Source organism: Pan paniscus, chromosome 3, assembly GCF_029289425.2.
Source record: "Pan paniscus chromosome 3, NHGRI_mPanPan1-v2.0_pri, whole genome shotgun sequence".
NCBI classification, from domain to species: domain Eukaryota; kingdom Metazoa; phylum Chordata; class Mammalia; order Primates; family Hominidae; genus Pan; species Pan paniscus.
In genome coordinates this window covers 146,016,124-146,042,801 of record NC_073252.2, presented here as the reverse complement: position 1 = coordinate 146,042,801, position 26,678 = coordinate 146,016,124, and the positions used below count along the sequence as shown (strand labels likewise).

The window sequence follows — 26,678 nt, the reverse complement described above, 5'->3', positions numbered from 1 at the left end:
TTGTATCAATTCACAGGATTGTTATTTTGTTTGGTTATCTGGCTCATCATTTCTTTTTCTTACTAAGCAATTTTAATAGTTTTTAATGGTTCCGTTATAATCGCAGCATTAGTATTCTTGAGTAAAACTCAGCTTTCTTTTCATATAAATAATGTAAAGGATTACTTACGATTTGATTATAATTAAGGTAGTTTTTGATAATATATGTTGTTAAGTAATAGTTCTTTAAGAAATAATTAAAATTATAATGATGTAGCCATAAGTAATTTATTTCACAGAAAGACTGTTGAACTAAGAGGGAAGAAATATTTTGAAGAAAATTAATATTGGAGATAAAACTCTTTCCTGGTGTATATATTTTTTAATTCCTCATTAAAAGTTTTTATTTCTTAGTACACAAATTACACTAATCATAAAAAAAAATTCTGAAATGAAATTTAGGCAACTTCCTTAGCTGTCTTAGAAGTCTTGGGTACTTCCAAGTCACTGGGTATAATCAAGGGACCAAGATGTGGAAACCACTGCACTAAAGTAGCAACAAATGTTTAGAGGGAGAACAGAATAATTGAAACAGCCCTAAAAAGTGATGTGCAAGCAAATGTACATGTATTATAGTTTAAATATTCTTTAAGTGCTTATTCAAGGAATCTTTGGCTTAAATTTTTGTTTTTTAAAAAACTATTACTTAGTGTAACTGTTCCCCTCATCTATCTGTTTGGTAAGCTCTTATTTTTGTATATCATATTTGCTTGATGTGGACCCTGCTTGAGTTGACTTGACAGTTTGAGGAGGTATGCATAGGGCCCTTCCTGGCACATTTCTACCACTGTAGGTTCCAGCGTCTAACTAGTTATTTTCAGCCCAAGCCTAGTGAAGATCATGCTAGAACTTGGGAAGGCCTAGTAAACTAAGCTGGGTGCTGCAGTCCATTTCCAGGTCACTGCCTTTTGTCTCTTTCTCATAACTTATTCACCCCTGTGACCTTGTTAGAACAGTAATGTTTCTTCATAAAACATTCTTAATGAGTCTATTTACCTTGCATGCCCAATGAGATCGTGTTTCATGTAATAAATTCTCTGCTGAGACATATGCCAAGAAGGCAGCCCTTGAAGCTGTTAAAGAATTAACTTTTTAACTGAGGGAGGGGCCGTTTGCTGTGTGACTACAGCTATCATAGTGCTATTTTTCTTATTTTAAATGTATTATAAAACTACTTAAAGGTTTTCTTTTTTGCTTGTTTGTTTTACACATGCACATACATCAGTCTTCAGCATAGTTATCCTCAAAGAATAAGAATTTACAAAGCAGATACTCTATTTTCTAAAGAATGTAAATTTGATGTAGATATTTACATCTAAATAATGATATATTTGTCTGAAGAAGTTACCAGTTGCAATGGAGCTCAGGAACTTTATTTTTAATAAAAGAAGTAGGGTCTTTCCTTAGTAAGTTCTATTTTTTATACAGACTGACTAGATTGATTTCTATCTAGTCAGATAAAATTGTAATTCTCCTCCAGTTAGAATCAAGGTGTCACAACAGGGAGCAAAAGCAAAAAGCCTGAACTGTCTGTAACAGTAAAATAACCTTCCAGTGTAAAGAAGTTGACTGTGCTGCCCAGGGAGTTAGAAATGAAAGCAACTTGTGTATTGGTACAGGTTGTTACAAGCCTCCTATTTAAAAGACTAATCTCTGTCAACAGAGGTGATCCAGTGGTGACCTTATAGATAATTTAGAAAAGCCATTTTAGCTGTCGATCCTCTTCTCACCCCCTTTGACCTTCTGATTAGATGTCATTAGATGTTGTCTGCAAATGTAATGGGATTTCTCTATTGTAGTTTTTCATGTCATTACAATAAGTCACTTCCCTCTAATGCTACTTACAGTTATTGCATAAGTCACTTTACCCCTCTGTACATGGTGATAACACAGTACCTACCTCATAGTGTGCTTATGAAGACATTGAATGGGATATTTCTAAAAACTGTTATCTTAGTACCTGACATATAGATTCTCCATTAATGATAGCTCTTTACTATTTTCTCCACTAATAAAATAATGTAATCTCAAGATTACAAGAAACCAAAGAGTGTTTTTTACATACAGGACTGAGCAAACAGCTTGCTTTATAATGGTAAAACTACTTTTAAAAAAAGGAGGGTGGGGGTGGGATAGAGCGGAGAAGAGAGCACAGAGGACGTTAGGTGTTTGGTTTTTTCCCATGGTGCTGGACATTCTCTCAAACAGGCATTCTGAGGTCACAGTCTTTGCCCTTTGTGCATATTTTGGAAACGTATTTCTGAAATTATCTTTTACCACACATATAAATATAAGAGATTTATTCCTGTTTTTCAGAAAAGTATGAGCCAGAGAGATTTCTTTCAGACAAATGTAAGTCTGGAATGTACATCAGAGGGTCTTATTTACTTGCATTGTAGGGCCACCAGATCTCAATAACTCATTTAATCACTTTCTTCTACCTTAGGGCAGAACTGCCCTCAGGCAAGCAGGGTGCCTGCTTACCTATTATCTTAGAATTTTTAGAAAAGAATAGTACATGTTCTTGCTAGTAGTACATTCCAAGCTTTCTCCATAACACATTCCAGAATGCTGGGAGGAAATTCTCCTAATGTCTAATCTAAATCCCTTCTTCTGCCCTTTAAACCCTTCATATCTTATCTTGACCTCAGTGGAAATAGAAAATAGATGCTCCCCATGATTTAGCCAATGTCTCTTTAAGTTTTTGAAACTGTTTTTGGGCTTCTCATAGACCTCATCCTCTACTCTGGAATAAGTCAACCGCAGTCTTTTCCACCTTTTTTTCTTTCAGAAGCATGTTTTGTCCTGAGGGTAAAACATGTGGGTAGAGGATTTGTCATTTTGTTACTCCCTTCTGATACTCCTCAAGGTCTCTATCAGCACAACAGTGACAGGGCCCAAGTAGGAGTTGTCAGGCGTAATCAATCCACTGTCCACCCACCCTGGCAGGGAGGCACGAGCCACCTCTCTGCCTCACCACTGCTGCAGCTCTTCCTAAGAGATGCCGGAGGGCACTTCAGAATTACAGGGCAGCCTCAGCCCCATGCGACACAGTCCAGCAGTGGCCTATCTTGTTTTCATTCAAAACCAGCCAGGCCTTGAGCACAAGAAAGCTCCAGAAGCTTTCTCCATTGCCCAGAGATGATTACCAGAAGCTATTTAAATCTCCGATGTTCTGAGTTTCCTCTTCCCCTGAGGTTCTTTCTTGGTCTGGTGAGGTCCCCAGCCTGGCCAGACCTCGAAGACATGTTGTCTCACCTTGAAAACCCCTTCTGTGTGCACACATTCCTGAGTTTGATTGGCATTAAAAAGGGGAGGGGGGATGAAAAATGTACATATTAGAGGAGAAAAAAAGAATATAGCTACAGAAAATACAAATGCCATAAAAGTAATCATGCTCACCATCTGTCTAGCCCCAGAAGAACCTCAGAAGCATCTTCCCAGCTTTGTCCCTATCTGACTTCCTGTCTGTCTCCAGTGGTATATTTCTGTTGTGGGGAATCATCTTCCAGAAATTTGTTATTGTCTCTGTAAAATCAGAGAACCCCTATTCTGACTCCCTCAGATTCCCTTGAGCCCCTCTGCCCAGTTCTGGCTTCTGGCCTAAGGGACTCTCCTCTTAGGTGGGTCAATGGCACTTGACTCCAGGTGGATCCCCATACAGCAAAGTGTCCTGGTCCTCATAGGCCTTCGGTGTAATCTGCCTGACACCAAAAGCAAACCAGGGCTTGGTGGAAATTACCACAGAGGGGACAGGATAGTGTGCGCTCCCATGGAGAGAGAAAACAACTTCTCTCTGCCATTGTCTTTCTCTCCAAATATCTTGTAAATGCCAGTGACCCAAAACTTATCATAGCCAGCTTTATAAACCTAATTACTTTATTATATATCGATTCAACTTCCCTACGATTGTAATCTCTTATCAGGGCTCAGATCTTGTTAGTCAGCATTACATTGCTCACAAACTGGGTACTTCTTATACAATGGGTGGATATTAGTTATTTGCTAAGTAATAAACTTATACAACAATTGCAACAAATTTATATTTATTATAGATGTAGATGCAGGTATCTGTGGATAGCTTTACATACACATTAAAATGCAATATATGAGGCCAAGGCAGACGGATTACCTGAGGTCAGGAGTTCGAGACCAACCTGGCCAAACATGGTAAAACCCCGCCTCTACTAAAAATATTTTAAAAATTAGCCAGGTGTGCTGGTGGGCACCTGTAATCCCATCTACTTGGGAGGCTGAGGCAGGAGAATTGCTTGAACCCAGGAGACGGAGGTTGCAGTGAGCCGATACAGTGACATTGCACTCCACCCTGGGCAACAGAGTGAGACTCCATCTCAAAAAAAAAAAAAGTGTAATATATGGATACTCACTCATTTGGAATATCTTTTAAAGTGATCAAAGTTTGGGTTTGTGTTTGCCTTAGCATGTTTTCCATATCAACAAAATCAATAATGTGTGTTAACTTATTAAATTATGTAGATTAATCTGAGAATATTTGAAGACACTTTTTAAAAAACCACTCTTAAGTGGTTTTAAAAAACCATTCAACTTTCTTAACCACTCTAAGAGTATTTATAAACAATTGAAATGCTACTTCCTTATAATCAATTGACAAGCTAATTATTTATTGCCCTGGGACCCAGTTCTACTGGTGTTTATTGCATTGGGATTGATTTAGATGATCTTTTTCCTATTAGTGCAAATTAGTTCTTAACCCTATAGAAGGATGACATTGCTTCCTTTGGTTTCATGGCCAGATTACTTAGTTGCCCCCTGTCTTTGAGAGTACTCCTTCTCTGGCAGTCGAAAGGCAAAGAGAAGTCATGCAAATAAAGAGATGAGGAAAGAACAATTAGGGTTATTGGGCTGAAATTCGTGCCCCATGTATGAGGGTGACGGGAGAAATGGTCTGTTAAAGAAGATAGTTGGTGGTGGGGGCAAGGGGAGAGAATGCTGTTACTGTTTTGTGGGCAGTAATTACATTTGGCCTGTGAACAGAAAATATATATATTTTAATATAACCTCAATATAACCACTCTAATGTTTACTGCCAAGACCTAAAATTTCGAGACATGGCATGAAGCATTTCTGCAATCACAGAATTCTCACTTTATTTTTTTCTAATGAAATATTGTAATTGAACAAGATTCCATATTCTACTATATATCACTCTTTTACTATACTCCAGAGGGGGAAAATTGTCCTGATTACCATTTCTAAGACTAAAGAATCTTTACGTGGTGAAAGTCCTAGCCAGCCATCATTCGGCCACAACAGTGGCTTGTCAAAAAGGTATGTAGCAGGTCATACCAGCCTCAGGAGGGTGGAGCAAAGCAAAAAAGGAAATCTTGCCATGTCATGTTTCAAAGCTCTTGTGAATCTTGAGATCTCATTAGAAATCTGTCACAGTTTTAATAGAGTCCCACCAAGATGTGCTCTGCCTGCCCTTTTGCAGGTTGGTCAGGATAGGAAGCAGGGCCTCCCCAGTGCCAGTTCCTCGGGGAACAATTCATGAGAATCTAAGGAGTTGTCTCCCAGCAGTGCCAGGAAAGAGTGGCTGCCAAAATGTTACTAGTAATTAAGGACTAGGCACCTGAGGGCAGCAACTAAGCACATACTAGTTATTATAATATCCAGGTAGAACAAGTGAAACTCCTCTTTTAAGTGAGTTTAATTGGGACTGGGAGACATTTACAGTCACATTAATGTACCCTGCACGTGCACACACACAGATACACACACAGCTACTGTTGCTGGCAATGGAGAAAATGCTGTTTGGGTCTGGCCGCCTGGGAACATGAGATCACAAAGCTCAATGGCCATAAACTCAATATTGATTTAGTAAGGTGCTAAATAGTGGTAAGCTCCCAAATGTATGTTCACTGATGCTTTTGGTTAATAGAAACATGTTCCTTAAGTATCTTCAGCCAACAATGTTCCTGTGTAATTAGCAAACATCTTAATTATACACTTGGATTTGAAGCTTATGCTAGCTAATCTTAAAGTATAAAAATTGTACAAATTAGATAAAGAGAAAAGGTTTAGAAGAGAGACTGCGTGTAGCATAGAGGTTAAGGGTGTGAACTCTGAGCCCTAGCTGGATTCAAATCCTCACCCTGGTATTTACTAGCTCTGCAATATGAAAAAGTAGTTATTCTTTCTGTGTTTCAGTTTTTTCACCTGAAAAATGAAAATAGTGCCTATCATAGGGTCATGGTGAGCATTGGAATGCTAAAAACAAGTAAAAGCTCTTTTGAACTGTGCTTGGAACATGAAATGCTAAATACATTTAGCTTATTTTAGATATGGTATTTTAAGAGTAATAACTCCACAAGTGGGTCATTACACAGTAGAAATTTTGAAAAGGAATAATAATTAACAATTCAGAAATTTTATCATAAAATCTCAGAAGCTTGCCCACATTTCCCACAGGGAAGTAAACTAATACTTTATATATGTAATAGTTTGTTAACGTTTATTAAAATTTTTAACTAAGGTAAATTTATTCAACAGACATTTTTATTGAGTACCCATAAGCATCATGGGAAGTGATATGATGTTATAGGGATACATAAGACATTATTACCCACTTTGAAGAGCTTAAATTTTACCATATAGCATGTTTTAGAATAGTATAAAATATTCAAGCATTTTAGAAACATTACTTTGATATAATGAATTAAGTAACCATATTTTTGGCCCTTTAAGAAAAGATATTGGGTAAATACGCATGGCTGAAGATACACTGGAGATATTTATTACCTTGAACTATTGGAGTAAATATGCATTATTACTCAATTCCAAGTGTCCTACATATATTCACAAAATCACAGTATAAAGTTAAATGTACCTGAAATGCTAAATGTGATGTCGACAATCAGCTCCCTAGGTTTATGCTACAGACCACAGCCTTGTGTGTAAGTGCTGGAGAAAATATTAAGTATTCTTCATGACATTTCCTATCATTGACCTTAAATCAGCCGTGAGAATAAGCACAGCATTGTAGACTGAAAGCCTAAAGCAATATGAATTTTATCATTAGTTTGCAAAAAAAGTCACTTTTAATAAAATTTGAAAATATCACCCTTGGCTGTTCTAGTCAATAAATTATGGTTATCATCAGATGTGGTCCTATAAAGGATGAGAACACCTTAATGTGCTGGAATATTTTTAATGCTTACAAAATTATGGGGGAAGAATGGAAGTGACATTGACATGTTATTTCAGATGTTAATAATAATTTCCAACATGTTTTTATTTGTCATACCCATTTAGTTCTCTGAGAGATAAGAGTGGGAGACATTGTCATGCCCATTTTTCAGATGAATCAGTTGAGACTTAGAGGAGAGTTTATCTAATTGCCCAAAAGACAAATTAATGCTATTGAGGATTTTCTTAAGCTCTGATAGAGTCGTCAGTTGACGAGGTTTTTAGATTACCTGGGTGCTTTGTTCTTTTCTGTTTTGTCTAGTTTTTGAGGCACTTTGCTGAGTATTTTTCATTTGTTCACTCATCCATTCATCAGAAGTATCTGGGTTACTAGTGCCAGCTCAGCACTCCTGGGCAGTTCTTGGTCAGCATCTTCCATTAACATACGTGAATATGATACATCTGCTTTTCCTTGATAAACAGTTCTAAAAATCAGATTTCTGTGCCTCAAATCTTTTATTAAAGAGACAGCCTATAAATTAATTATTGAAGTTTAAAAATTTTGTTAATATTAAACTTCTTAAAGCCAGTAGTTATGTCTTATTCATCTTTTAAGCCTGGTTCCAATATTTAATATAGCTTTTGTTGTTTGATAGCTTATCTTTTATCTGAATTGTAAGACTTTCTGTGATGAACGTGATAAACATTAATGGCTATAATTATCAACGCAAATTACTCTATTTTTAAATCAAGTTAATTGGTGTAACATAGTCCTACTCTGCGTTAAATTTGTGTCCTGTAAGTTCTCATGACTGTTAGGGTTAAGTAGAAGGTGTCTGTTTGCTTCAAGAATTTTTAAATAAATTGAAATGTTCCATTTGTAACGTAAGTAATTCTCACATACCTAAGCTCAGTTTGGTGCTTCTTAACTTTTTTTTTAATCGTTCTCTCATTCATCTGTCTTCCCAATTATCTATCCATCTACCCATCTACCTCCCAACCTTCCCACCTCCCCCACCACCTCCATCATATTCGCATATGAAGTAATTTACCCTTCCTTTAAACTCTATTTCAGATACACAAGATGTGTGATCTTATATTTCTTAAACTTTCTGGTCTCTGTTTCCTTATTCTACAATGAGAATCATAATAGAATCTACTCATAAAATTATTAAATTAGTTAATTTATATAGAGCATTTAGAACAGTGCCTGGCATTAGTAAGCATTCAATAAATTTTAGCCATTTTCGGTTTTTTTTTATTATACTTTAAGTTTTAGGGTACATGTGCACAATGTGCAGGTTAGTTACATATGTATACATGTGCCATGCTGGTGTGCTGCACCCATTAACTCGTCATTTAGCATTAGGTATATCTCCTAATGCTATCCCTCCCCCCTCCCCCCACCCCACAACAGTCCCCAGAGTGTGATGTTCCCCTTCCTGTGTCCATGTGTTCTCATTGTTCAATTCCCATCTATGAGTGAGAACCTGCGGTGTTTGGTTTTTTGTCCTTGCGATAGTTTACTGAGAATGATGATTTCCAATTTCATCCATGTCCCTACAAAGGACATGGATTCATTTTCTATGGCTGCATAGTATTCCATGGTGTATATGTGCCACATTTTCTTAATCCAGTCTATCATTGTTGGACATTTGGGTTGGTTCCAAGTCTTTGCTATTGTGAATAGTGCCGCAATAAACATACGTGTGCATGTGTCTTTATCGCAGCATGATTTATAATCCTTTGGGTATATACCCAGTAATGGGATTGCTGGGTCAAATGGTATTTCTAGTTCTAGATCCCTGAGGAATCGCCACACTGACTTCCACAATGGTTGAACTAGTTTACAGTCCCACCAACAGTGTAAAAGTGTTCCTATTTCTCCACATCCTCTCCAGCACCTGTTGTTTCCTGACTTTTTAATGATTGCCATTCTAACTGGTGTGAGATGGTATCTCATTGTGGTTTTGATTTGCATTTGTCTGATGGCCAGTGATGATGAGCATTTTTTCATGTGTCTTTTGGCTGCATAAATGTCTTCTTTTGAGAAGTGTCTGTTCATATCCTTTGCATAAATGTCTTCTTTTGAGAAGTGTCTGTTCATATCCTTTGCCCACTTTTTGATGGGGTTGTTTGTTTTTTTCTTGTAAATTTGTTTGAGTTCATTGTAGATTCTGGATATTAGCCCTTTGTCAGATAAGTAGGTTGCGAAAATTTTCTCCCATTTTGTAGGTTGCCTGTTCACTCTGATGGTAGTTTCTTTTGCTGTGCAGAAGCTCTTTAGTTTAATTAGATCCCATTTGTCAATTTTGGCTTTTGTTGCCATTGCTTTTGGTGTTTTAGACATGAAGTCCTTGCCCACGCCTATGTCCTGAATGGTATTGCCTAGGTTTTCTTCTAGGGTTTTTATGGTTTTAGGTCTAACGTTTAAGTCTTTAATCCATCTTGAATTAATTTTTGTATAAGGTGTAAGGAAGGGATCCAGTTTCAGCTTTCTCCATATGGCCAGCCAGTTTTCCCAGCACCATTTATTAAATAGGGAATCCTTTCCCCATTGCTTGTTTTCCTCAGGTTTGTCAAAGATCAGATAGTTGTAGATATGCGGCGTTATTTCTGAGGGCTCTGTTCTGTTCCATTGATCTATATCTCTGTTTTGGTACCAGTACCATGCTGTTTTGGTTACTGTAGCCTTGTAGTATAGTTTGAAGTCAGGTAGCATGATGCCTCCAGCTTTGTTCTTTTGGCTTAGGATTGACTTGGCGATGCGGGCTCTTTTTTGGTTCCATATGAACTTTAAAGTAGTTTTTTCCAATTCCGTGAAGAAAGTCATTGGTAGCTTGATGGGGATGGCATTGAATCTATAAATTACCTTGGGCAGTATGGCCATTTTCATGATATTGATTCTTCCTACCCATGAGCATGGAATGTTCTTCCATTTGTTTGTATCCTCTTTTATTTCCTTGAGCAGTGGTTTGTAGTTCTCCTTGAAGAGGTCCTTCACGTTCCTTGTAAGTTGGATTCCTAGGTATTTTATTCTCTTTGAAGCAATTGTGAATGGGAGTTCACTCATGATTTGGCTCTCTGTTTGTCTGTTATTGGTGTATAAGAATGCTTGTGATTTTTGTACATTGATTTTGTATCCTGAGACTTTGCTGAAATTGCTTATCAGCTTAAGGAGATTTTGGGCTGAGACAATGGGGTTTTCTAGATATACAATCATGTGGTCTGCAAACAGGGACAATTTGACTTCCTCTTTTCCTAATTGAATACCCTTACCGATCTCTACCTGCACTGCGGTACAGTTGGTGGTACATTTCTTAAGTCCTCCCCCACTAGGCTGAACACTTGTCGAGGACCGGGTAAGGCTTGGTTATACTGAACATATTAGCTGGGTTCCTATGCAGCTTATACAGTCTCTTATAGGAGACAGGCAGTGAAGACTAGTAAAAATGAATGAAAGAAGGAAGGAGTTTGTTCTCCTAATACCAATAGTAAGTAATAATAATTGAGCTTTATACATTTTCTCTTAGTGGAATAAACGGTCATGTTCCTATTGACATAACAAGACCTATTTAGAGGAAAACTGTACTTTAACCAGTTTGAGTCAGCATATTTCAAACATAATTTTAATTTGGCCTTATCATTTATGGTTTCTTATAGCACGAAAGTCAAAGAAGTTGGGAAAGTTAAAAGGGATTCACGAGGAGCAGCCACAGCAGCAGCAGCCCCCACCCCCACCCCCACCCCCGCAAAGCCCAGAGGAAGGGACAACGTACATCGCTCCTGCAAAAGAACCCTCGGTCAACACAGCACTGGTTCCTCAGCTCTCCACAATCTCACGAGCGCTCACACCTTCCCCCGTTATGGTCCTTGAAAACATTGAACCTGAAATTGTATATGCAGGCTATGACAGCTCAAAACCAGATACAGCCGAAAATCTGCTCTCCACGCTCAACCGCTTAGCAGGCAAACAGATGATCCAAGTCGTGAAGTGGGCAAAGGTACTTCCAGGTAGGATTGCCTCTCCTTTCACAGGCTGCATCCTGAACTTAACAAATCTGGGCAACTGACTTCGCCATCTCCAACCATGCAGGAGGAGTTTGCGTTCTATGAAATCCTGATATCAGATTTTTAAAATTGATAGCAAATTGATCAAGTGTATAGGAAAAATATGGTTAATGTGCTCATTTCTTCTGAGAATGCAGGGTTAAGGATTTTATTGTTAAAATGACAGATATGGCTGGGCGCAGTGGCTCACGCTTGTAATCCCAGCACTTTGGGAGGCCGAGGCAGGTGGCTTACTGAAGCAGATGGATCACGAGGTCAGGAGTTCAAGACCAGCCTAGCCAAGATGGTGAAACCCAGTTTCTACTAAAAACACAAAAATTAGTCCTGCATGGTGGCAGGTGCCTGTAATCCCAGCTACTCAGGAGGCTGAGGCAGGAGAATCGCTTGAACCTGGGCGGCAGAGGCTGCAGTGAGCCAAGATCCCACCACTATACTCCAGCCTGGGCAACACAGTGAGACTCTGTCTCAAAAAAAAAAAGAAATTAAAATTAAAAATAAAAAAAAATGACATATACACTTCTTATGTTGATCAAAATGGAAAATTTCATCCAAAAATATTAATAAGGTAAAATACATTCTGTTCATGAAATCACAAGTTGAGCACATTATTAGCGGCTCATAATGAGGGTTAATCTAAGCGTAGACCAAGTAAGGCAAGGCCTAGCAAGTAAGTTTTAAGAGACCTGGAATGACTCTTCTGTCTAAAAAATAATCACCTGGCCCCCAGCACCCTTTAAATTGTCCCTGGAATTCCTATTTTAGTCATCTTTTTGTTTCATGGGATTTAATTAATAAGGCCCCTCTTAATCTACAGAAACATCACTTAGAAATTGCCATTACATTGTCCCAGTTCATTAATCTAAAGCAGTTTCTTAGATTACCTGTGGTCAGACAGCAGCTGTAAAAGTTGGGGAAAGCTCCACTGACTGATTCTTTGAAGAGGAGCTTGCCCAGTGAAACTCCACAAGCAGAAAAATAACATGATGCCCCTGGAGATGGGGGGAGGTGATAAAAAACAAAAGAAGGCCTGGTGCAGTGGCCCATGCCTGTAATCCCAGCACTTTGGGAGGCCGAGGCAAGCAGATCACTTGAGGTCAGGAATTTGAGACCAGCCTTGCCACCATCGTGAAACCCTGTCTCTACTAAAAATACAAAATTTAGTTGGGCATCCTGGCAGGCACCTGTAACCCCAGCTACTTGTGAGCCTGAGGCAGGAGAATCGCTTGAAACCTGGGCTGCAATGAGCCAATATGCCACTGCACTCCAGCCTGGGCAACAGAATGAGACTCCATCTTAAAAAATAAATAAATAAAATACAGAACAAAAGAAGAGCTTGAGTCTTTCAGGCAGGGAGGACAGGTGCCAGGGAAACATGTTCTACCATAGAACTTTATCAAAGTCTGGTATTAACCTGGACCATATGAGGCACCACATGCTCATTTTTTAAGCACCACAAACTCATGAACAATGAAATCTCCCACCATTATTGCAGATACACAGGGGTTGACAGTTATTAAATTACCCTTTATTTTAGTGTTATTAATTGTGGGTGGGACGAAGCAAGTTTTACAGGTTAATACAAATTCTCTCAATCTAACCAAGGGTTTTAGGCCGTCATCCACACTGAAACTTGCTGAACTTTGCAATTTTAGTTTGCCCTGGCAATTTACCCTCACCTAGAATTTAGGATGAATTTAAAGTGAAATGTGGAACAGGGCTGGGCCAATGGTGGGCGCTCTGTAAATGACTGTTGAATTGATTTGAGTCTGTCAGAAAAGAGAAAAGTGAAAGAAAGGTGGCTGTTTGGGGTTGACTTAAGAAGCGTCTTCCTGGAATGTACTTAAATGCTAAGTGTGTTTCTGTGATTGATTGTTTTGTTCTTCAGGATTTAAAAACTTGCCTCTTGAGGACCAAATTACCCTAATCCAGTATTCTTGGATGTGTCTATCATCATTTGCCTTGAGCTGGAGATCGTACAAACATACGAACAGCCAATTTCTCTATTTTGCACCAGACCTAGTCTTTAATGAGTAAGTACCTATTAATTAGCCTTCATAAAATAAAGTGCAGAGTTATGCGTTATGATTTCTTTCAATAATTTCTAAACAGATGTACGTTGGTGAAAGAATCTACTGAAACTGGCATTTTTTAACGTTAAAAATTTACAGATCTCTGGGAACTTAAAAAATTACTCTTTGCAACATTATACTGTATGCTTCTGAGTATATATAAATCAGTATATATAAATTCCACATAATAATATGTGGGATATATCCCAAAAGAAAGATGATCCAGTTGGCTCTGAAAATTGACTGGTACAAAGCCACAATTAATAGAAAACAGTCTCTTTTGGTATCGACTCCAATTGGGAAGACGATCTAATTTCTAGGAAATGTGAATATATAAAGTGCCAGCTTTTACGAGCTCATATAATGGTTCTTTTGTTAACAGTATACAGCTGCTCAATGTGTTTTCATGACAATCGTAATTACCCTTCTTTGCCATCATAAAAGAAGCCAAACTGTTATTCTGTAGTGAAACATTTTTAGTTTTATGATGCATTTTAAAAGACTGAAAGAATGGTAATCGGTTTTTCTTTGGCCACAAATTCCTTCCTATTTTAAGTTTACATTTTAATACTGTTTGCATTCCTCATTAGCACATTTTATTTATGTTTGTATCTAGCAGTGCTTCTTTGTAATTGTTGGGTCAAGAAATACTTAAAAGGGAATATTTGAATTATGATAGTAACTACAGCCATATTCTGACAGATGGCTCTCTCTGGCAATAGGAAAACAGGGGTTTCAGTAGGGGAGGAGGCAGATGAGAAATAGGTTGGTGATGAAAGCAAGAAAAGTAATGCAAAAGATGAAAAGTATAGACAGATAGTGCCAACACACCTCAGTAGTACCAGTAGTAATTTACCTAAGAGTACCAGTTCGCCCACATGTGATGTACTGCAAAGACAATTTTATTCCAAACATAAATTAGAAACATCAGTTGTTGGTTCTCGAGGTGGCCTGCTTTTGGCAATTTATCAAAAAGAGTAATTCTAGTACTGCATCAGTGTTCACCAAAAGCATGAAGTAAGGCCAAACAACTGACATGCACAATTTAATTAACTTGTATTCCTCAATAATCAACTGATATTATTGAATAGTAAGCCCATTTTAAAATATGTTCTATAAACCAGAAGAAAACACATATTAAAGAGGGTTCTTGTTTTAAAAGGACATGTGGGTAAATAAGAATCTCTATTAATGCCATCAGCATTTGATTTTAACAGAACATTAAAACAACCCATTTAATCTTATTAATACATCTATTAATTTTTGTCATAAAATGTGTATAACATAAAATTTTTCATTTTTAAGCATACAACTCAGTAGCATTAATTACATTCACATTGTTGTGCCACCATCACCACTATCGATATCCAATACTTTTCATCATCCCAAACAAACTCTAAACCCATTCAACAATCACTCCCCTTTATCCCCTCCCCTAAGCCTCTGGTAACCTCTAGTCTATGAATTTACCTATTCTATATATTTAATATAAGTGGAATCATATAATATTTGTCCTTTTGTGCCTGGCTCATTTTGCTTAGCCTAATGTTTTCAATGTTCATCCATATTTAGTATGTATCAGAATTCCATTCCTTTTTATGGCAGAATAACATTCCATCATAGATATATCAAGTCAGTCCTCATTAGTGGATTCTGTAGTTGCATATTTGCTTACTGACTGCATTTATTTGTAATCTCAAAGTCAATACTCACAGGATATTCGTGGTCATTTACAGACAAATGCAGAGTAACAAAGAATTTGAGTTGCCAAGAGAGCACATTGCAGCTGAGCTCACACAAGGGGCCACTCCGCCATCTTGTTTCAGCTCTCATGCTATAAACTGTCATCCTTTTCACAGTCTATTTATTGCCACATGTTTTGCATTTTTATGCCTTTTGGTGATTTCACCGTTTAAGATGGCTGGCCCCTAGACGTAGTGCTGAAGTGCTAGCTAGTGTTCTTTAGCTCAAGAAAGCTATGATGCGCCTCACAGAGAAAATAGGTGTGTCAGATAATCATTACTGAAGCATGAGTTATGGTTCTGCTGGCTATAGTTCAATGTTAACAAACTAGGGATATATGTTAAGTAAGATGTCTTTAAACAGAAATACACATGAAACAAAATTAGGTATAGATCAGTTGATGAAATGTGACCAGAGGTTGTAAGGACCATTACCCCAAACTTCCCCTAGGAGGAATAGTTGAATATTTGCTAATTCAGTGTTTGCTGTGACTTTATAGAACATGACTACAGCAAATATTTTATCCAATCATCCGTTAATGGGCAGTTTGGTTGTTTCCACCTTTGACTATTATGAATAACGTTGCACTGAATATGGGTATATAAATATATCTTTGAGATGCTGCTTTCAGTTCTTTCAGTACCTAGAATTGGAATCCCTAGGCATATGGTGCCTCTGTGTTTAACTTTTTAAGGAGACACCACACTCTTTCCACAGCAGTTGCACCATTTTACATTCCCAGCAGCAATGTACAAGGGTTCTAATTTCTCTGCATCCTTGCCAGCACTTTTTTCTTTTTATTAACTAGCCATCCCAGTAGGCATGACGTGGTATCTCACTATGGTTTTCATTTTCATTTCCCTAATGGCTAATGATGTTGGACATGTTTTCATATGCTTATGAGCCATTTGTATATCTCCTCTGTAGAACTGTTCATGTAAGTTCTTTACCCATTTTTTAATTGGATTGTATGTCTTTTTGTACTTGAGTTGTAGGAGTTCTTTATATATTATGGATATTAAACCCATATCAGATACATGGTTTGTAAATATGTGTCTCAACCTGTGGCTTGCCTTTTTACTCTATTGAAAGTGTCCTTTAATGCACAAGCATTTATAATTGTAGTGAAGTCAAAATCTCTTCTTTTGTTGCCTTTTCTTTGGTGTTACTTATTACTTTTTAATTGTTTGGAAATATCTGAGTACAAAGGGCTCCAAACAATTACAGAATTGTAAGAATGTTTTTTCATAAATGGAACTTAGGGGAAAGCACCTTATATTTGAAGGCTGGGAATAATGTACTTAAAGGGGTTTGGAAATGAATAAGAAACAAAAAAAAAAGAAAAGGTCATATAAGCTTTGTGTATTTGTCTATTCTAGAAAATATTGATACAGATAAAATGGAAACAACAAAAGATAAATGCTTTCTAATATTAAAAGTAGTTAAATGTTATTGATGTAATTATTAGAATGAACATTTTGTTCTCTGTTCTTAAAACTTCTGACCTCAACCCAACCCAGACTTCTGTAGGGTTTCTTTCTCTCAACTAGAAAGAATAGAGCAAAGCTGTGTTTTTCAAGGGGCTAGGGTGGATGCTATTCTGGGGAAACAATTGGAAATTATATAAAGCCTTTTGGTCAAATTGCATCAAAAAGAGAGCTTGATGTGGTAGCTCCATCACTGGGTACCATGATAGACCCTGTATTTTTAAGGGAAATCAGTAAGTTACAGAGGATGGCCGAATGCATATGCATACATGCTTCATCTTGGCGTTTATTCCCGGAATATTTATTAACTGTTGTCAGTATTCTAAGCAATAGTTTTAGAATAGTGAGAGAAAAAAAGTCCCTCTCTCATAGAACATACAGTCTAATGAGAGAGACAGAAATACTGAGTTTTATAAGTAAAATATAATTGTGATAAGTATTGAAAGGAAAAGTGCTCTGAGAGCAGTTAATGGGAGAGGTTGATCTAGTCAGGAAAGTCTTCCTTGGGAATGATTAAACTGGTGTTCCCCAGGTGAAGGAAGTATACGAGGAGGAAAGTTGATCTAGCCTGAGAGACCAGCATGTGCAAAGGCCCAGTGTCAGGGAGGAACATGGGCCTTCAATGAACTAAAAGCAAGACAGTGTGGCTGGAGGGGAGCCTAAGGCCAGGTCCTGTGGGTTTCAGAGGCCACATGAGAGACTTGGCTCTTTATTTTAAGAGCAGTGGAAAAGCTATTGAAGTGTTCTAAGTGATGGGGTGACATTTCCAGATTTGCTTCTTGAAAAGATCCCTCCAAATGCAGAATGGAAAATGGGTTAGAAGTGAGTCAGAGCAGATGTTGGGAGACCAGACAGGAGGCTGCGATGGGAATCCAGGTGATAGTGTAAGGTGAAATCAACAAGAATTGCTAGTAATTGGATATTGGCAAGGACTGGAGCAGGGGAAGAATTAGCTGTCTAGGAAGACTTCCAAGCCTCTGCCATAAGTGCCTGGAAGGATTTGGTGCCCCTCACTGGGATAGAGAATAAGGGAAGAAGACTCAGGTTTGGAAGGGCAGGGGAAGGGAGAGCCTGGGACCAGTTTTGAAGGTAAGATTGACTTGCCTTTGAAGAATTATCCAAGAAGACATATTATATAGGCAGTTATTTCTACAGGTCAGAAGCTAAAGAGGTGTCCTGACTAAAGTTAAAAATGTTGAGCTCATTTTGGAGGTAGTAGTTAAAGGACAAATGTCGTCACATGGATCGCAAGGAAAGAGAGGACTTTAAGAAAGGAGATGCGACTGCCCTATCATGCTATATGTTGTTGTGATCCCAGTGAGGTGTGAACTAGAAAACTCAAAGCATGCCTCACACATTGCCTGCCAATGCCTTACACATTCCTGTCTTCTGAACATGTTCTATATGCTTTCCCTGAGCCATTACCCGTGCTTTCCTACCTTCCACCACAGCAAAGGCAGCAGTCTGGCATTTTGTGTAAAGAGCAGTAGTGATGCCGCTCACTTGAGGGCAGAGTGCACTGACGTGGTCCTCCCTTGCTCTCCCACCAACCCTTGGCTGTTTATACCACCTCCCACCTGGTGTTGCCAGCTCTTAAGTACGTGTATCTCTGCCTTATTTCACTGGCATACCTCACTGAAGTCACAGACTCTGTCTTAATCATTTCTGAATCTCTAGCAGCTGGCACTGTGCCTCAGTCATAGTAGGTACTCCATAAATATGTGCTGAATAAATGAATTATTGAACAAATGAACCAAACAATCTATTAATCAGTGTGAAGGGGCTTCCTAAGTTTACATTTCTAATTATGAGGATGAAGTTTATGATGAAGTGTGAAGTATATGATGAAGCATGGCTTTTCTGAACAGAGGCATTGCAATATTTAAAACAGAGGAACAAAACTTTGGGTTTGCCTTCAAATGTGACACAGATCTGAAAGTTCCCAAAGATCTTATTCTTCGGTATTAGCATCACTGGAGATGGAGGAAAGGTGGGAAATAGGGAATAATAAAGGAAACATTCTTTCTAATTTTTTACTAAACATTGGGGTGAAGATATTAGTTAATACTTTAAATTAACATAGAACTTTTCTTATTATAAACTCAAAACTTTTCAAATATGTATTAAATGATTAATTATTCAATTTTACCTTGAAATAGCTTATCATATATTGCTACAGATCGCTGCAAGTATTCAAATTTCTTATCAATTCACTACACATATTAAAACTCCCACTGAAGCCTGTAATGACTTTTTTTTTCATTTTTTTTTATAAGATCTGAAATGAAGGTTCAGTATTACTCTCTTTTACATCTTGGCTGGTATTTTAAAATTAAACATATATTAAAGACTTGCTTATACTACCTCAAGTAGTAGCCTAGTAAAAAATGTTTTTGGATGATCTTTTACTGTCCTCAGCATCTGAACTTTGGATTGTTTTGGTTCACAGACTGTTGGCGAGAGTGAGAGAGGGTTGAAGTCTTAGTGGCACTTCACATGCCTCTGTGGATTCTCTGAGTGTCTCTCTGGGATGAAGGTGACTTCCACCCACACCATCTTGCATCTGAAGCACTAGTTGTGTGAGGGCAGCTCCATTAGACGAGTACACAACTCAGTTGCCATCGGCTACTTCTTATCATGTTTTCATGGGGTGCTACCTGTTTCTTTGTGTCCCCAGTCACTGGGTCAGTGTGCTGGCGCTGTCCAGTTGTCCTCAGTGAGAGTTCTCCCCAGGCCATCCTGCCAATGTCACAGTGCCAGTGAGGTCCCTCTGTACCGAATGTTCTGAAGCTCCAGGAGGCCTGGCTTCCAAATGGGTTGTGTGTTCCAAAGTCTGTCCCACCGTGGTGGAGGCTGGGATCAGAGGATTCTCATGGAGGCCAGGGGTGGTTGGAGGTATGGCGAGCCCCAGTGTCCCTTCCCACAGGGAGTGGTGGATCTTCCTGAGCCACTGGAGGTGACTTCTGTGCCTGAACCCTCACCCCATCAGGGTTAGGGCCAGCGATGGTTTGGGGACAGGAATTCTGATGTGAGGAGTCAGGGATGTAGGATGAACCTGGTCAGCTCCTCCTTCAATGGCTGCTTTTGTTCTTCCTTCTCTCTCCCCAGCCCACTTCCCCTTCTCCTTCTTTCAAGTTAAGATTTCTTACTTCTCCTTGGCTCACTGGGAAACTGTTGTGTGATTTCTGCAGCTTCCAGTGTCTGCCCCTCCTCCCTTTTCTTCTCACTTCTCCCTGCTCCTTCCTTTCTTTCCCCTTCTCTCTTACTCCTTCCTTCTCCCCTTCTCTCTCCTTCTTCCACCTCCCACTGCCCCATACATCCCTTTTCCTTCTACTGAGAAACCTCCTCCTGAGATTTCCATTGTTTTTTTAATTTCTGGGTAAGTATGAGGGAATAAAGTTTAAAAGAAGGAAACAAGTCTTCCTTCCGTGCCTTATTTTTCCGTTGGACTCTATGAAAAACCAGGCCTCGCACCAGTAGCTAGAGGGCCAAGGCCTGCAGCCGACGGCCTGAGCATGAAAGCAGCACCCCCCTGCAGGTGGCACACGTGCTGCCGGTCTCACTGTGGCCCCACTGTTCCCAGCGGGGGAATCTGTCTGGGTCTGCAGCAACCTCAATTCTTGCCTCCTCAGAAGAAAGAATTTGAGGGGCAGAAGGAGAGACTGAGGCAAATGTTACACAGCAGGAGTGAAAGTTTATTAAAAAGCTTTGAGCAGGAATGAAAGGAAGTAAAGTAACCTTGGAAGAGGGGTTACTCTCTCTGTGACTTGGGAGATCAAGTGTGCAGTTTGACCTTTGACTTGGGGTCTTACACGTTGGCATGCTTTCCGGGAGATTGCGTCCCTTCTCCCCTGATTCTTCCCTTGGGGTGGGCTGTCCACATGCCGGGTGGCCTGCCAGCATTTCGGAGGGAGCATGCACAATGTGTTTACTGGAGTTCTATGCATGCTCACTTAAGGTGTTCCTCCCTTACCAGTCCAGTATTCCTAGGTCATACCATACCTGAACGCCGCCATTTTGCCTCTTCATGCGCGTGCTTGAGCCCACTCACCCAACTCCTGAGATCTTATCAGGAAGCTGCTTATCACCAGTTTCAGGTTTTTCTATCTATTAGGAGACTGCCTTTCCCTGGCACTGGCTGACACCAGTTATTATTTTAGAGAAACAGTATAACAACTGCCTGACCTGAGGGTCGCCTGACATTCCTGGTGGCAGTGAGAGGGACCTCTCCTGCCCTGATCATGTCTGCCTGACTACCTACTATAACACCACCACTGCCTATTTTGCATCTGGCTCTCTTCATTCCTACCTGGCCCTTGGAGACAGTGGAGCTCAAGACTCTTGAATAAAGAAAAGCAACATCATAAATAGAAAATAGTCGATCCTTATCTGCAAAGGGCAGAAGCACTCCAGAATGGAAATTGTGTTTTTACACTACAAAAGTAGTGTTTAGAGGCCATCTTCCCACCTGAAGGAGGCTAGACAGAGTGAACTCTAGGGGAAGGGGCAATGGGGCTGGAGGAGGTTTTATAAGCTAGAAACAAGAACAGTCATTCAGTTATATACAGGGAGAGAGGAGAGGTAGATACAAGTCCCCAAAACCAGAATTATTTCCTTCCCTCCTTTCCCCTACTTCTTTTTAAAATAGCATTTATTCCTTTTTGTCAATCTATCATAGTGATAAGAATTAGAGTTGGAGTAGAAAGTCACTTTTAGCCAGGCATGGTACCTCACACCTGTAATCCCAGCACTTTGGGAAGCTGAGGCAGGAGGATTGCTTGAGTCCAGGAGTTCAAGTCCAGCCTGGGCAACAAAAACCCTGTCTCTACAAATAATTAGCTAGACACAGTAGTGTGCACCTGTGGTCCCAGCTACTTGGGAGGCTGAGGTGGGAGGATCACTTGAGCAACCAGGAGTTCAAGGCTAGTGAGCCATGATTGCACCACTGCACCCCAGCCTGGGTGACAGAGCAAGACCCTGTCTCAAAAAGAAAGAAAAGAAAAGTCATTTCCAGACATTTTAGCAGAGGAAGTGAGAGGAGGGAAGTTCTGGAAGAAATGGATAACCTGCTGCATTGGTGCTTCTGAGTTACATCATAATGAGAGAAGTTCCGAGACTGAGCACGCAGAAGATAGGGACTGCCTGTACCTGAGAAAGGTGGAAACACCTAAGAGGGGAGTATTAACTTAAGACGAGAACTGAGGGGACACTTCCTAACTCAGTTCTTCATTTGTCTTCTTTTTTTTTTTTTTGAGACAGAGTTTCGCTCTTGTTGCCCAGGCTGGAGTGCAATGGTGCGATCTCGGCTCACGACAAACTCCGCCTCCCGGGTTCAAGGGATTCTCTTGCCTCAGCCTCCTGAGTAGCTGGGACTACAGGCATGCGCCACCACGCCTGGTTAATTTTGTATTTTTTTAGTAGAGATGGGGTTTCCCCATGTTGGTCAGGCTGGTCTTGAACTCCTGACCTAAGGTGATCCACCCACCTCGGCCTCCCAAAGTGCTGGGATTACAGGCGTGAGCCACCGCACCCAGCCTGTTGTTTTTGTTTTGTTTTGTTTTGTTTTTATAAGACCCTACCTCTCATTTTAGACTACTCTTGGGAGAAGGAAATAAGTGATATTTATTGTGTCCTTTCATTTGGCAGATATTTATTGAGCAATTTCAGGATATTAAGCACTGTTCTAGGCAGCAGGAATGTAACAGTAAATAAAACAAGATTCCCTCCCTTCATGGGGCTTACAGTCCAGTGGTAGGTGTAGGTCGGTGGCATAGCAGAAAAAGTGAAGGCAGCATTGTGAAACAGTCCTGCCTGCAGTGCTGCTAGAGAGCAGGGCTTGGATCCCATCCCTGATACTTGTATATGACAACAGCAAAAGTGGTACTTAAAATAATATGTCGTTTCAGTGAATTTCCTCAAGAGCTTTTCTAGTGCCCTTGCTTAGCCACATTGGCCTCCTTTTGCTGCATTGAGGATCCAAACTCCTTCTTAACTGGAGGTCTGTTCTCTGTGCAGGAAGATGGCTCTTTCGAGCCTTCTTGTCTCAGCTCTAAATATTCCTTGTTCAGACAGATTTTGCCTGATCATCTATATTAGGCTGTTCTTGCATTGCTGTAAAGAAATACCTGAGACTGGGAAATTTATAAAGAAAGGAGATTTAATTGGCTCATGGTTCTACAGTGTACAGGAGGCATAGCACCGGCATCTGCATCTGGGGAGGCCTCAGGAAGCTTCCTATCATGGCAGAAGCTGAAGGGAGAGTAGGCATATCACATGGCAAAAGCAGGAGCAAGAGAGATAGTGGGGAGGGGGATGCGCCACACACTTTTAAATGACCACTGTCAGCGGGAGGACAGCATTTAGACCAAGGGGGTGGTGCTAAACCGTTTATTCGAAATCCACCCCTGAGGCTGGGCATGGTGGCTCACGCCTGTAATACCAACACTTTGGGAGGCCATGCAGGCGGATTGCTTGATTGCTACTCAGGAGTTCAAGACCAGCCTGGGTAACATGGTAAAACCCTGTCTCTACCAAAAATACAAAAAATTAGTCTGGCGTGGTGGTGCATACCTGTGGTCCCAGCTACTCAGGAGGCTGAGGTGGGAGTATCACTTGAGCCCAGGAGGTGGAGGTTGCAGGGAGCCGTGATTGCACCACTGCACTCCAGCCTGGGTGACAGAGCAAAACGAGGCCCTTTTGGGGGTGGGGAAGAAAGAAGTGCACCCCTGAGATCCAATCACCTCCCACCAGGCCCCACCTCCAACACTGAGGATTACAATTTAACATGAGACTTAGAGGGGACACATAACCAAACTGTATGATCTAGGATCTGTAGATCCTAGAGCTGTCCATCAGATCTGGGATACACTCCTGCCACTTCCGTCGCCATTTTATCACATCTCTGTTTTCTCCCTAGTAACCCTCCTGCCCCCATTAGTGTAGGCTCTGGGAGGGCAGGAACCTGGCCTGTCTGATTTACCTTTGCATTGCCAGCTCCTAGAATGCTGCCTGGTGTTAGTTAAGCACTTGATAAACTAATTAATTTTAAAATGCTATTTTCAGCATTATTTCCTGCTGCTTCTCTGCATATACTCCACACCAGCCAAATTAACCTTTCTCTTTCCTAGGTCTTTCTACTGCTGTGCCTTTGCTCCTAATACTTCCCTTCTCCCTCCCTCAAGCCCAACCCAAAGCATACTTTCTCGCTGCCGACTTGTCTTACCATTAAAGAATGACGTTCCCCTCATACACTCTATAGCAGCGGTCCCCAACCTTTGGGCATCAGGGACCAGTTTTGTGGAAGACAATTTTCCACAGACCTGGCAGGGTGTGGGGATGGTTTCAGGTTGAAACTGTTCCACCTGAGATCATCGGGCATTAGTTAGATTCTCATAAGGAGCATGCAGCCTAGATCCCTCATGTGCACAGTTCAACTAGGGTTCGCAGTCCTATGAGAATTTAATGCTGCTGCTGATCTGACAGGAGGTGGAGCTCAGGCTGTAACACTCACTCGCCTGCTGCCCACCTCCTGCTGTGTGGCCCAGTTCCTAACAAGCCATGGACTGTAATACAGTCTGTGGCCCCAGGCTTGGGGACCCCTGCTCTGTAGTACTTCTTTTATATCTCAATCATTTGGTACTTACTGTGTCTATATATGTTTTTTACTCCAGATATACTGTAAATACCTAGAGTACAGAAAATATGCTTGTTAAAGTTATCCATAGTGTCTAGCAAAATACGTGTGTGTGTGTGTGTGTGAGAGAGAGAGAGGGAGAGAGAGAGAGAGAGATGGAGTCTCACTCTGTTGCCCAGGCTGGAGTGCACTGGTGTGTGCAACCTCCGCCTCCTGGGTTCAAGTGATTCTCCTGCCTCAGCCTCCCGAGTGGCTGGGACTACAGACGCCTGCCACCACACCCAGCTAATTTTTTGTATTTTTAGTAGAGACAGGGTTTCACCATGTTGGCCAGGCTGGTCTCAAACTCCTGACCTCAAGTGATCCACTCACCTTGGCCTCCCAAAGTGCTGGGATTACAGGCATGAGCCACCACACCCGGCCGCAAAAATACATATCACTGGCGCTCGGTAACTGTTTTTGATTTGTTAATATGTGCTCTTTCTGGCACATGGGTCAGAATCCAATTTCCTGATGTGGATTGACCTTACAATGTTTTGGAGACTTAACATGTAAACTTAATGAAAAAGATTCAGTTTTGCAGACTTCTTTAAATTTTACTTCAAGAGTACTGCTGTATGTTAATATTCCATGTATGATATTTCTTGTAGCATTCTTGAGAAATTTCCTAAGGAGTTAATGAAGCTGGGTAATTGCCAGGGTAGTATGAAATTAAAGCAAAACAAATATGAGACTGCAAATGGAATGAACTGTTTAAGCTATATATTACTATATTGGGATCAGATAGAGTAGTAATGATGCAAGAAATACATCCAAGCTTTATTCTGGCTAACTAGAGGGAGCTATTTTTCATTTTTAATAAAAGTCAAAAACAGTTTAAGATCATATATTATCTTCAAAAGGCTTAGTGTGGCTAATATTAGCATATTGCTTTTTACTTCAGTTAACATGCTCAAGGGCCTTGGTCTCTTCAGCTAAAAATACTCTTCTTTTCTATATAAAATAAAGTCCCTGGAGCAAATTTCTTTCTTTTTTTAACTTTTGTAGAGATGTGGTCTCACTGTGTTGCCCAGGCAGTGTAGTAGCACAACGGCTCACTGCAGCCTCAATCTCCTGGGCTCAGGTAATCCTCCTGCCTCAACCTCTCAAGTAGCTGGAACTACAGGCAGGTGCCACCAAACTGGCTAATTTCTTCGTATTTTTTAGAGACAGGGCTTCACTCTGTCACCTAGGCTGGAGTGCACTGGCGTGATCATAGCTCATCGTAACATTGAACTCCTGAGCTCAAGCAGTTCTCCACCTCGGGCCCCCAAGTAGCTGGGTTTACAGGTGTGAGACACCATGCCCAGCCTGGAGTAGATTTCTTTATTGAAAATTTGGTAAATGGAGAAAAATTTTTATGCAGTGATTCTATTCCAAGATAGGGCAGGTGGAAAGGAATGGGCCAGTCAACTCTAAAACAAAGGAAGGCTCCAGACTCCCCCCTTGACACAGGCCACAAGACCTAGAGATAGTAGCTTTGCTGGCACTGCTCTGGATTGAAGAAGGGAAACACACTTGAATGTGTCTTGCTGTTTAAAGCATTTTATGAACTTATGTCTTTAGACATTTCTAGAACTGAAATTGAACCACACGATTATTTTTATTGTATCACATGAGAGATGATTTTGGTTTTATAATTTTCCTCTTTTCCACCCATGAACCCCAAGCTTATTTAATAGGGTCATGTGGGGAAGGGCTCTGAAAAGGTTGTTTAATTTTCCCTGGGTTCTGGCAGCTGACACTGTTCTGAAAAAAACAAGTGGAGGATGAAGGGAAACAAACAAGAAGGTCATATTTGTAGACCCTCGGCCTGCTTATTAAAGCGCACTGTGCACTTGGATCAGTGGAGCTGCAGTAGGAGTGTTGCCCGAGCCAACATACATACCTACAGGTGTGACAACCTTATATAACATCATCATCACAGACATCATCTGTGCCCCTCTCCCTTGAAATAGACATCACTTCAACAGAAGCAGTGGAATTAGCAGTTTAGAACTTCCCCACTTCCTGTCCACTGCAGCTGTATGTCAGTCTCCACTTACCTGGGCACTACAGTGCAAAAGTAAGTGATAATCAGTTTAGAGGGAGATTTGAAGGATTCTGAGCTGATGCTGGAAGCTTATGGAAGGTGTCGTGCTAAATACTATCTCCAATACTCCATTTTATTTAATCCTCACAACTCTGTGAGGTTGGAATTTATGATCCTGCTTTTAAAGATGAGGAAACCAAAGCCCAAAGTTTTGAACACAGGTGTCTGTCTGTCCAATGCTCAGAGTTTTTCAGCTACATAAGGCTTCTACCTTTACTATGGAATTTGGATTTTCAGGCAGTTACACACAGTATAGAGCTTTGGAGCCTAATGATGGTTTCAGACATGATATATATTTGAAACTCTAACCAATCATCATTGTCCATATTGTACTGCAA

General features: G+C 40.2%; 1 protein-coding gene across 3 annotated transcripts in view; it reads left to right on the top strand.

The window, feature by feature from the left end:
- The window catches only part of NR3C2 (nuclear receptor subfamily 3 group C member 2), a 366,145-nt gene that overhangs the window by 279,234 nt on the left and 60,233 nt on the right, over positions 1-26,678 (top strand). For all 3 annotated transcript variants that reach the window (XM_034959228.3, XM_034959227.3, XM_003815857.5), the window contains exons 5-6: positions 10,870-11,220; positions 13,163-13,307. In XM_034959228.3, coding sequence (XP_034815119.1) covers positions 10,870-11,220; positions 13,163-13,307 — 496 coding nt within the window. The remainder of the gene's footprint in view (positions 1-10,869; positions 11,221-13,162; positions 13,308-26,678) is intronic.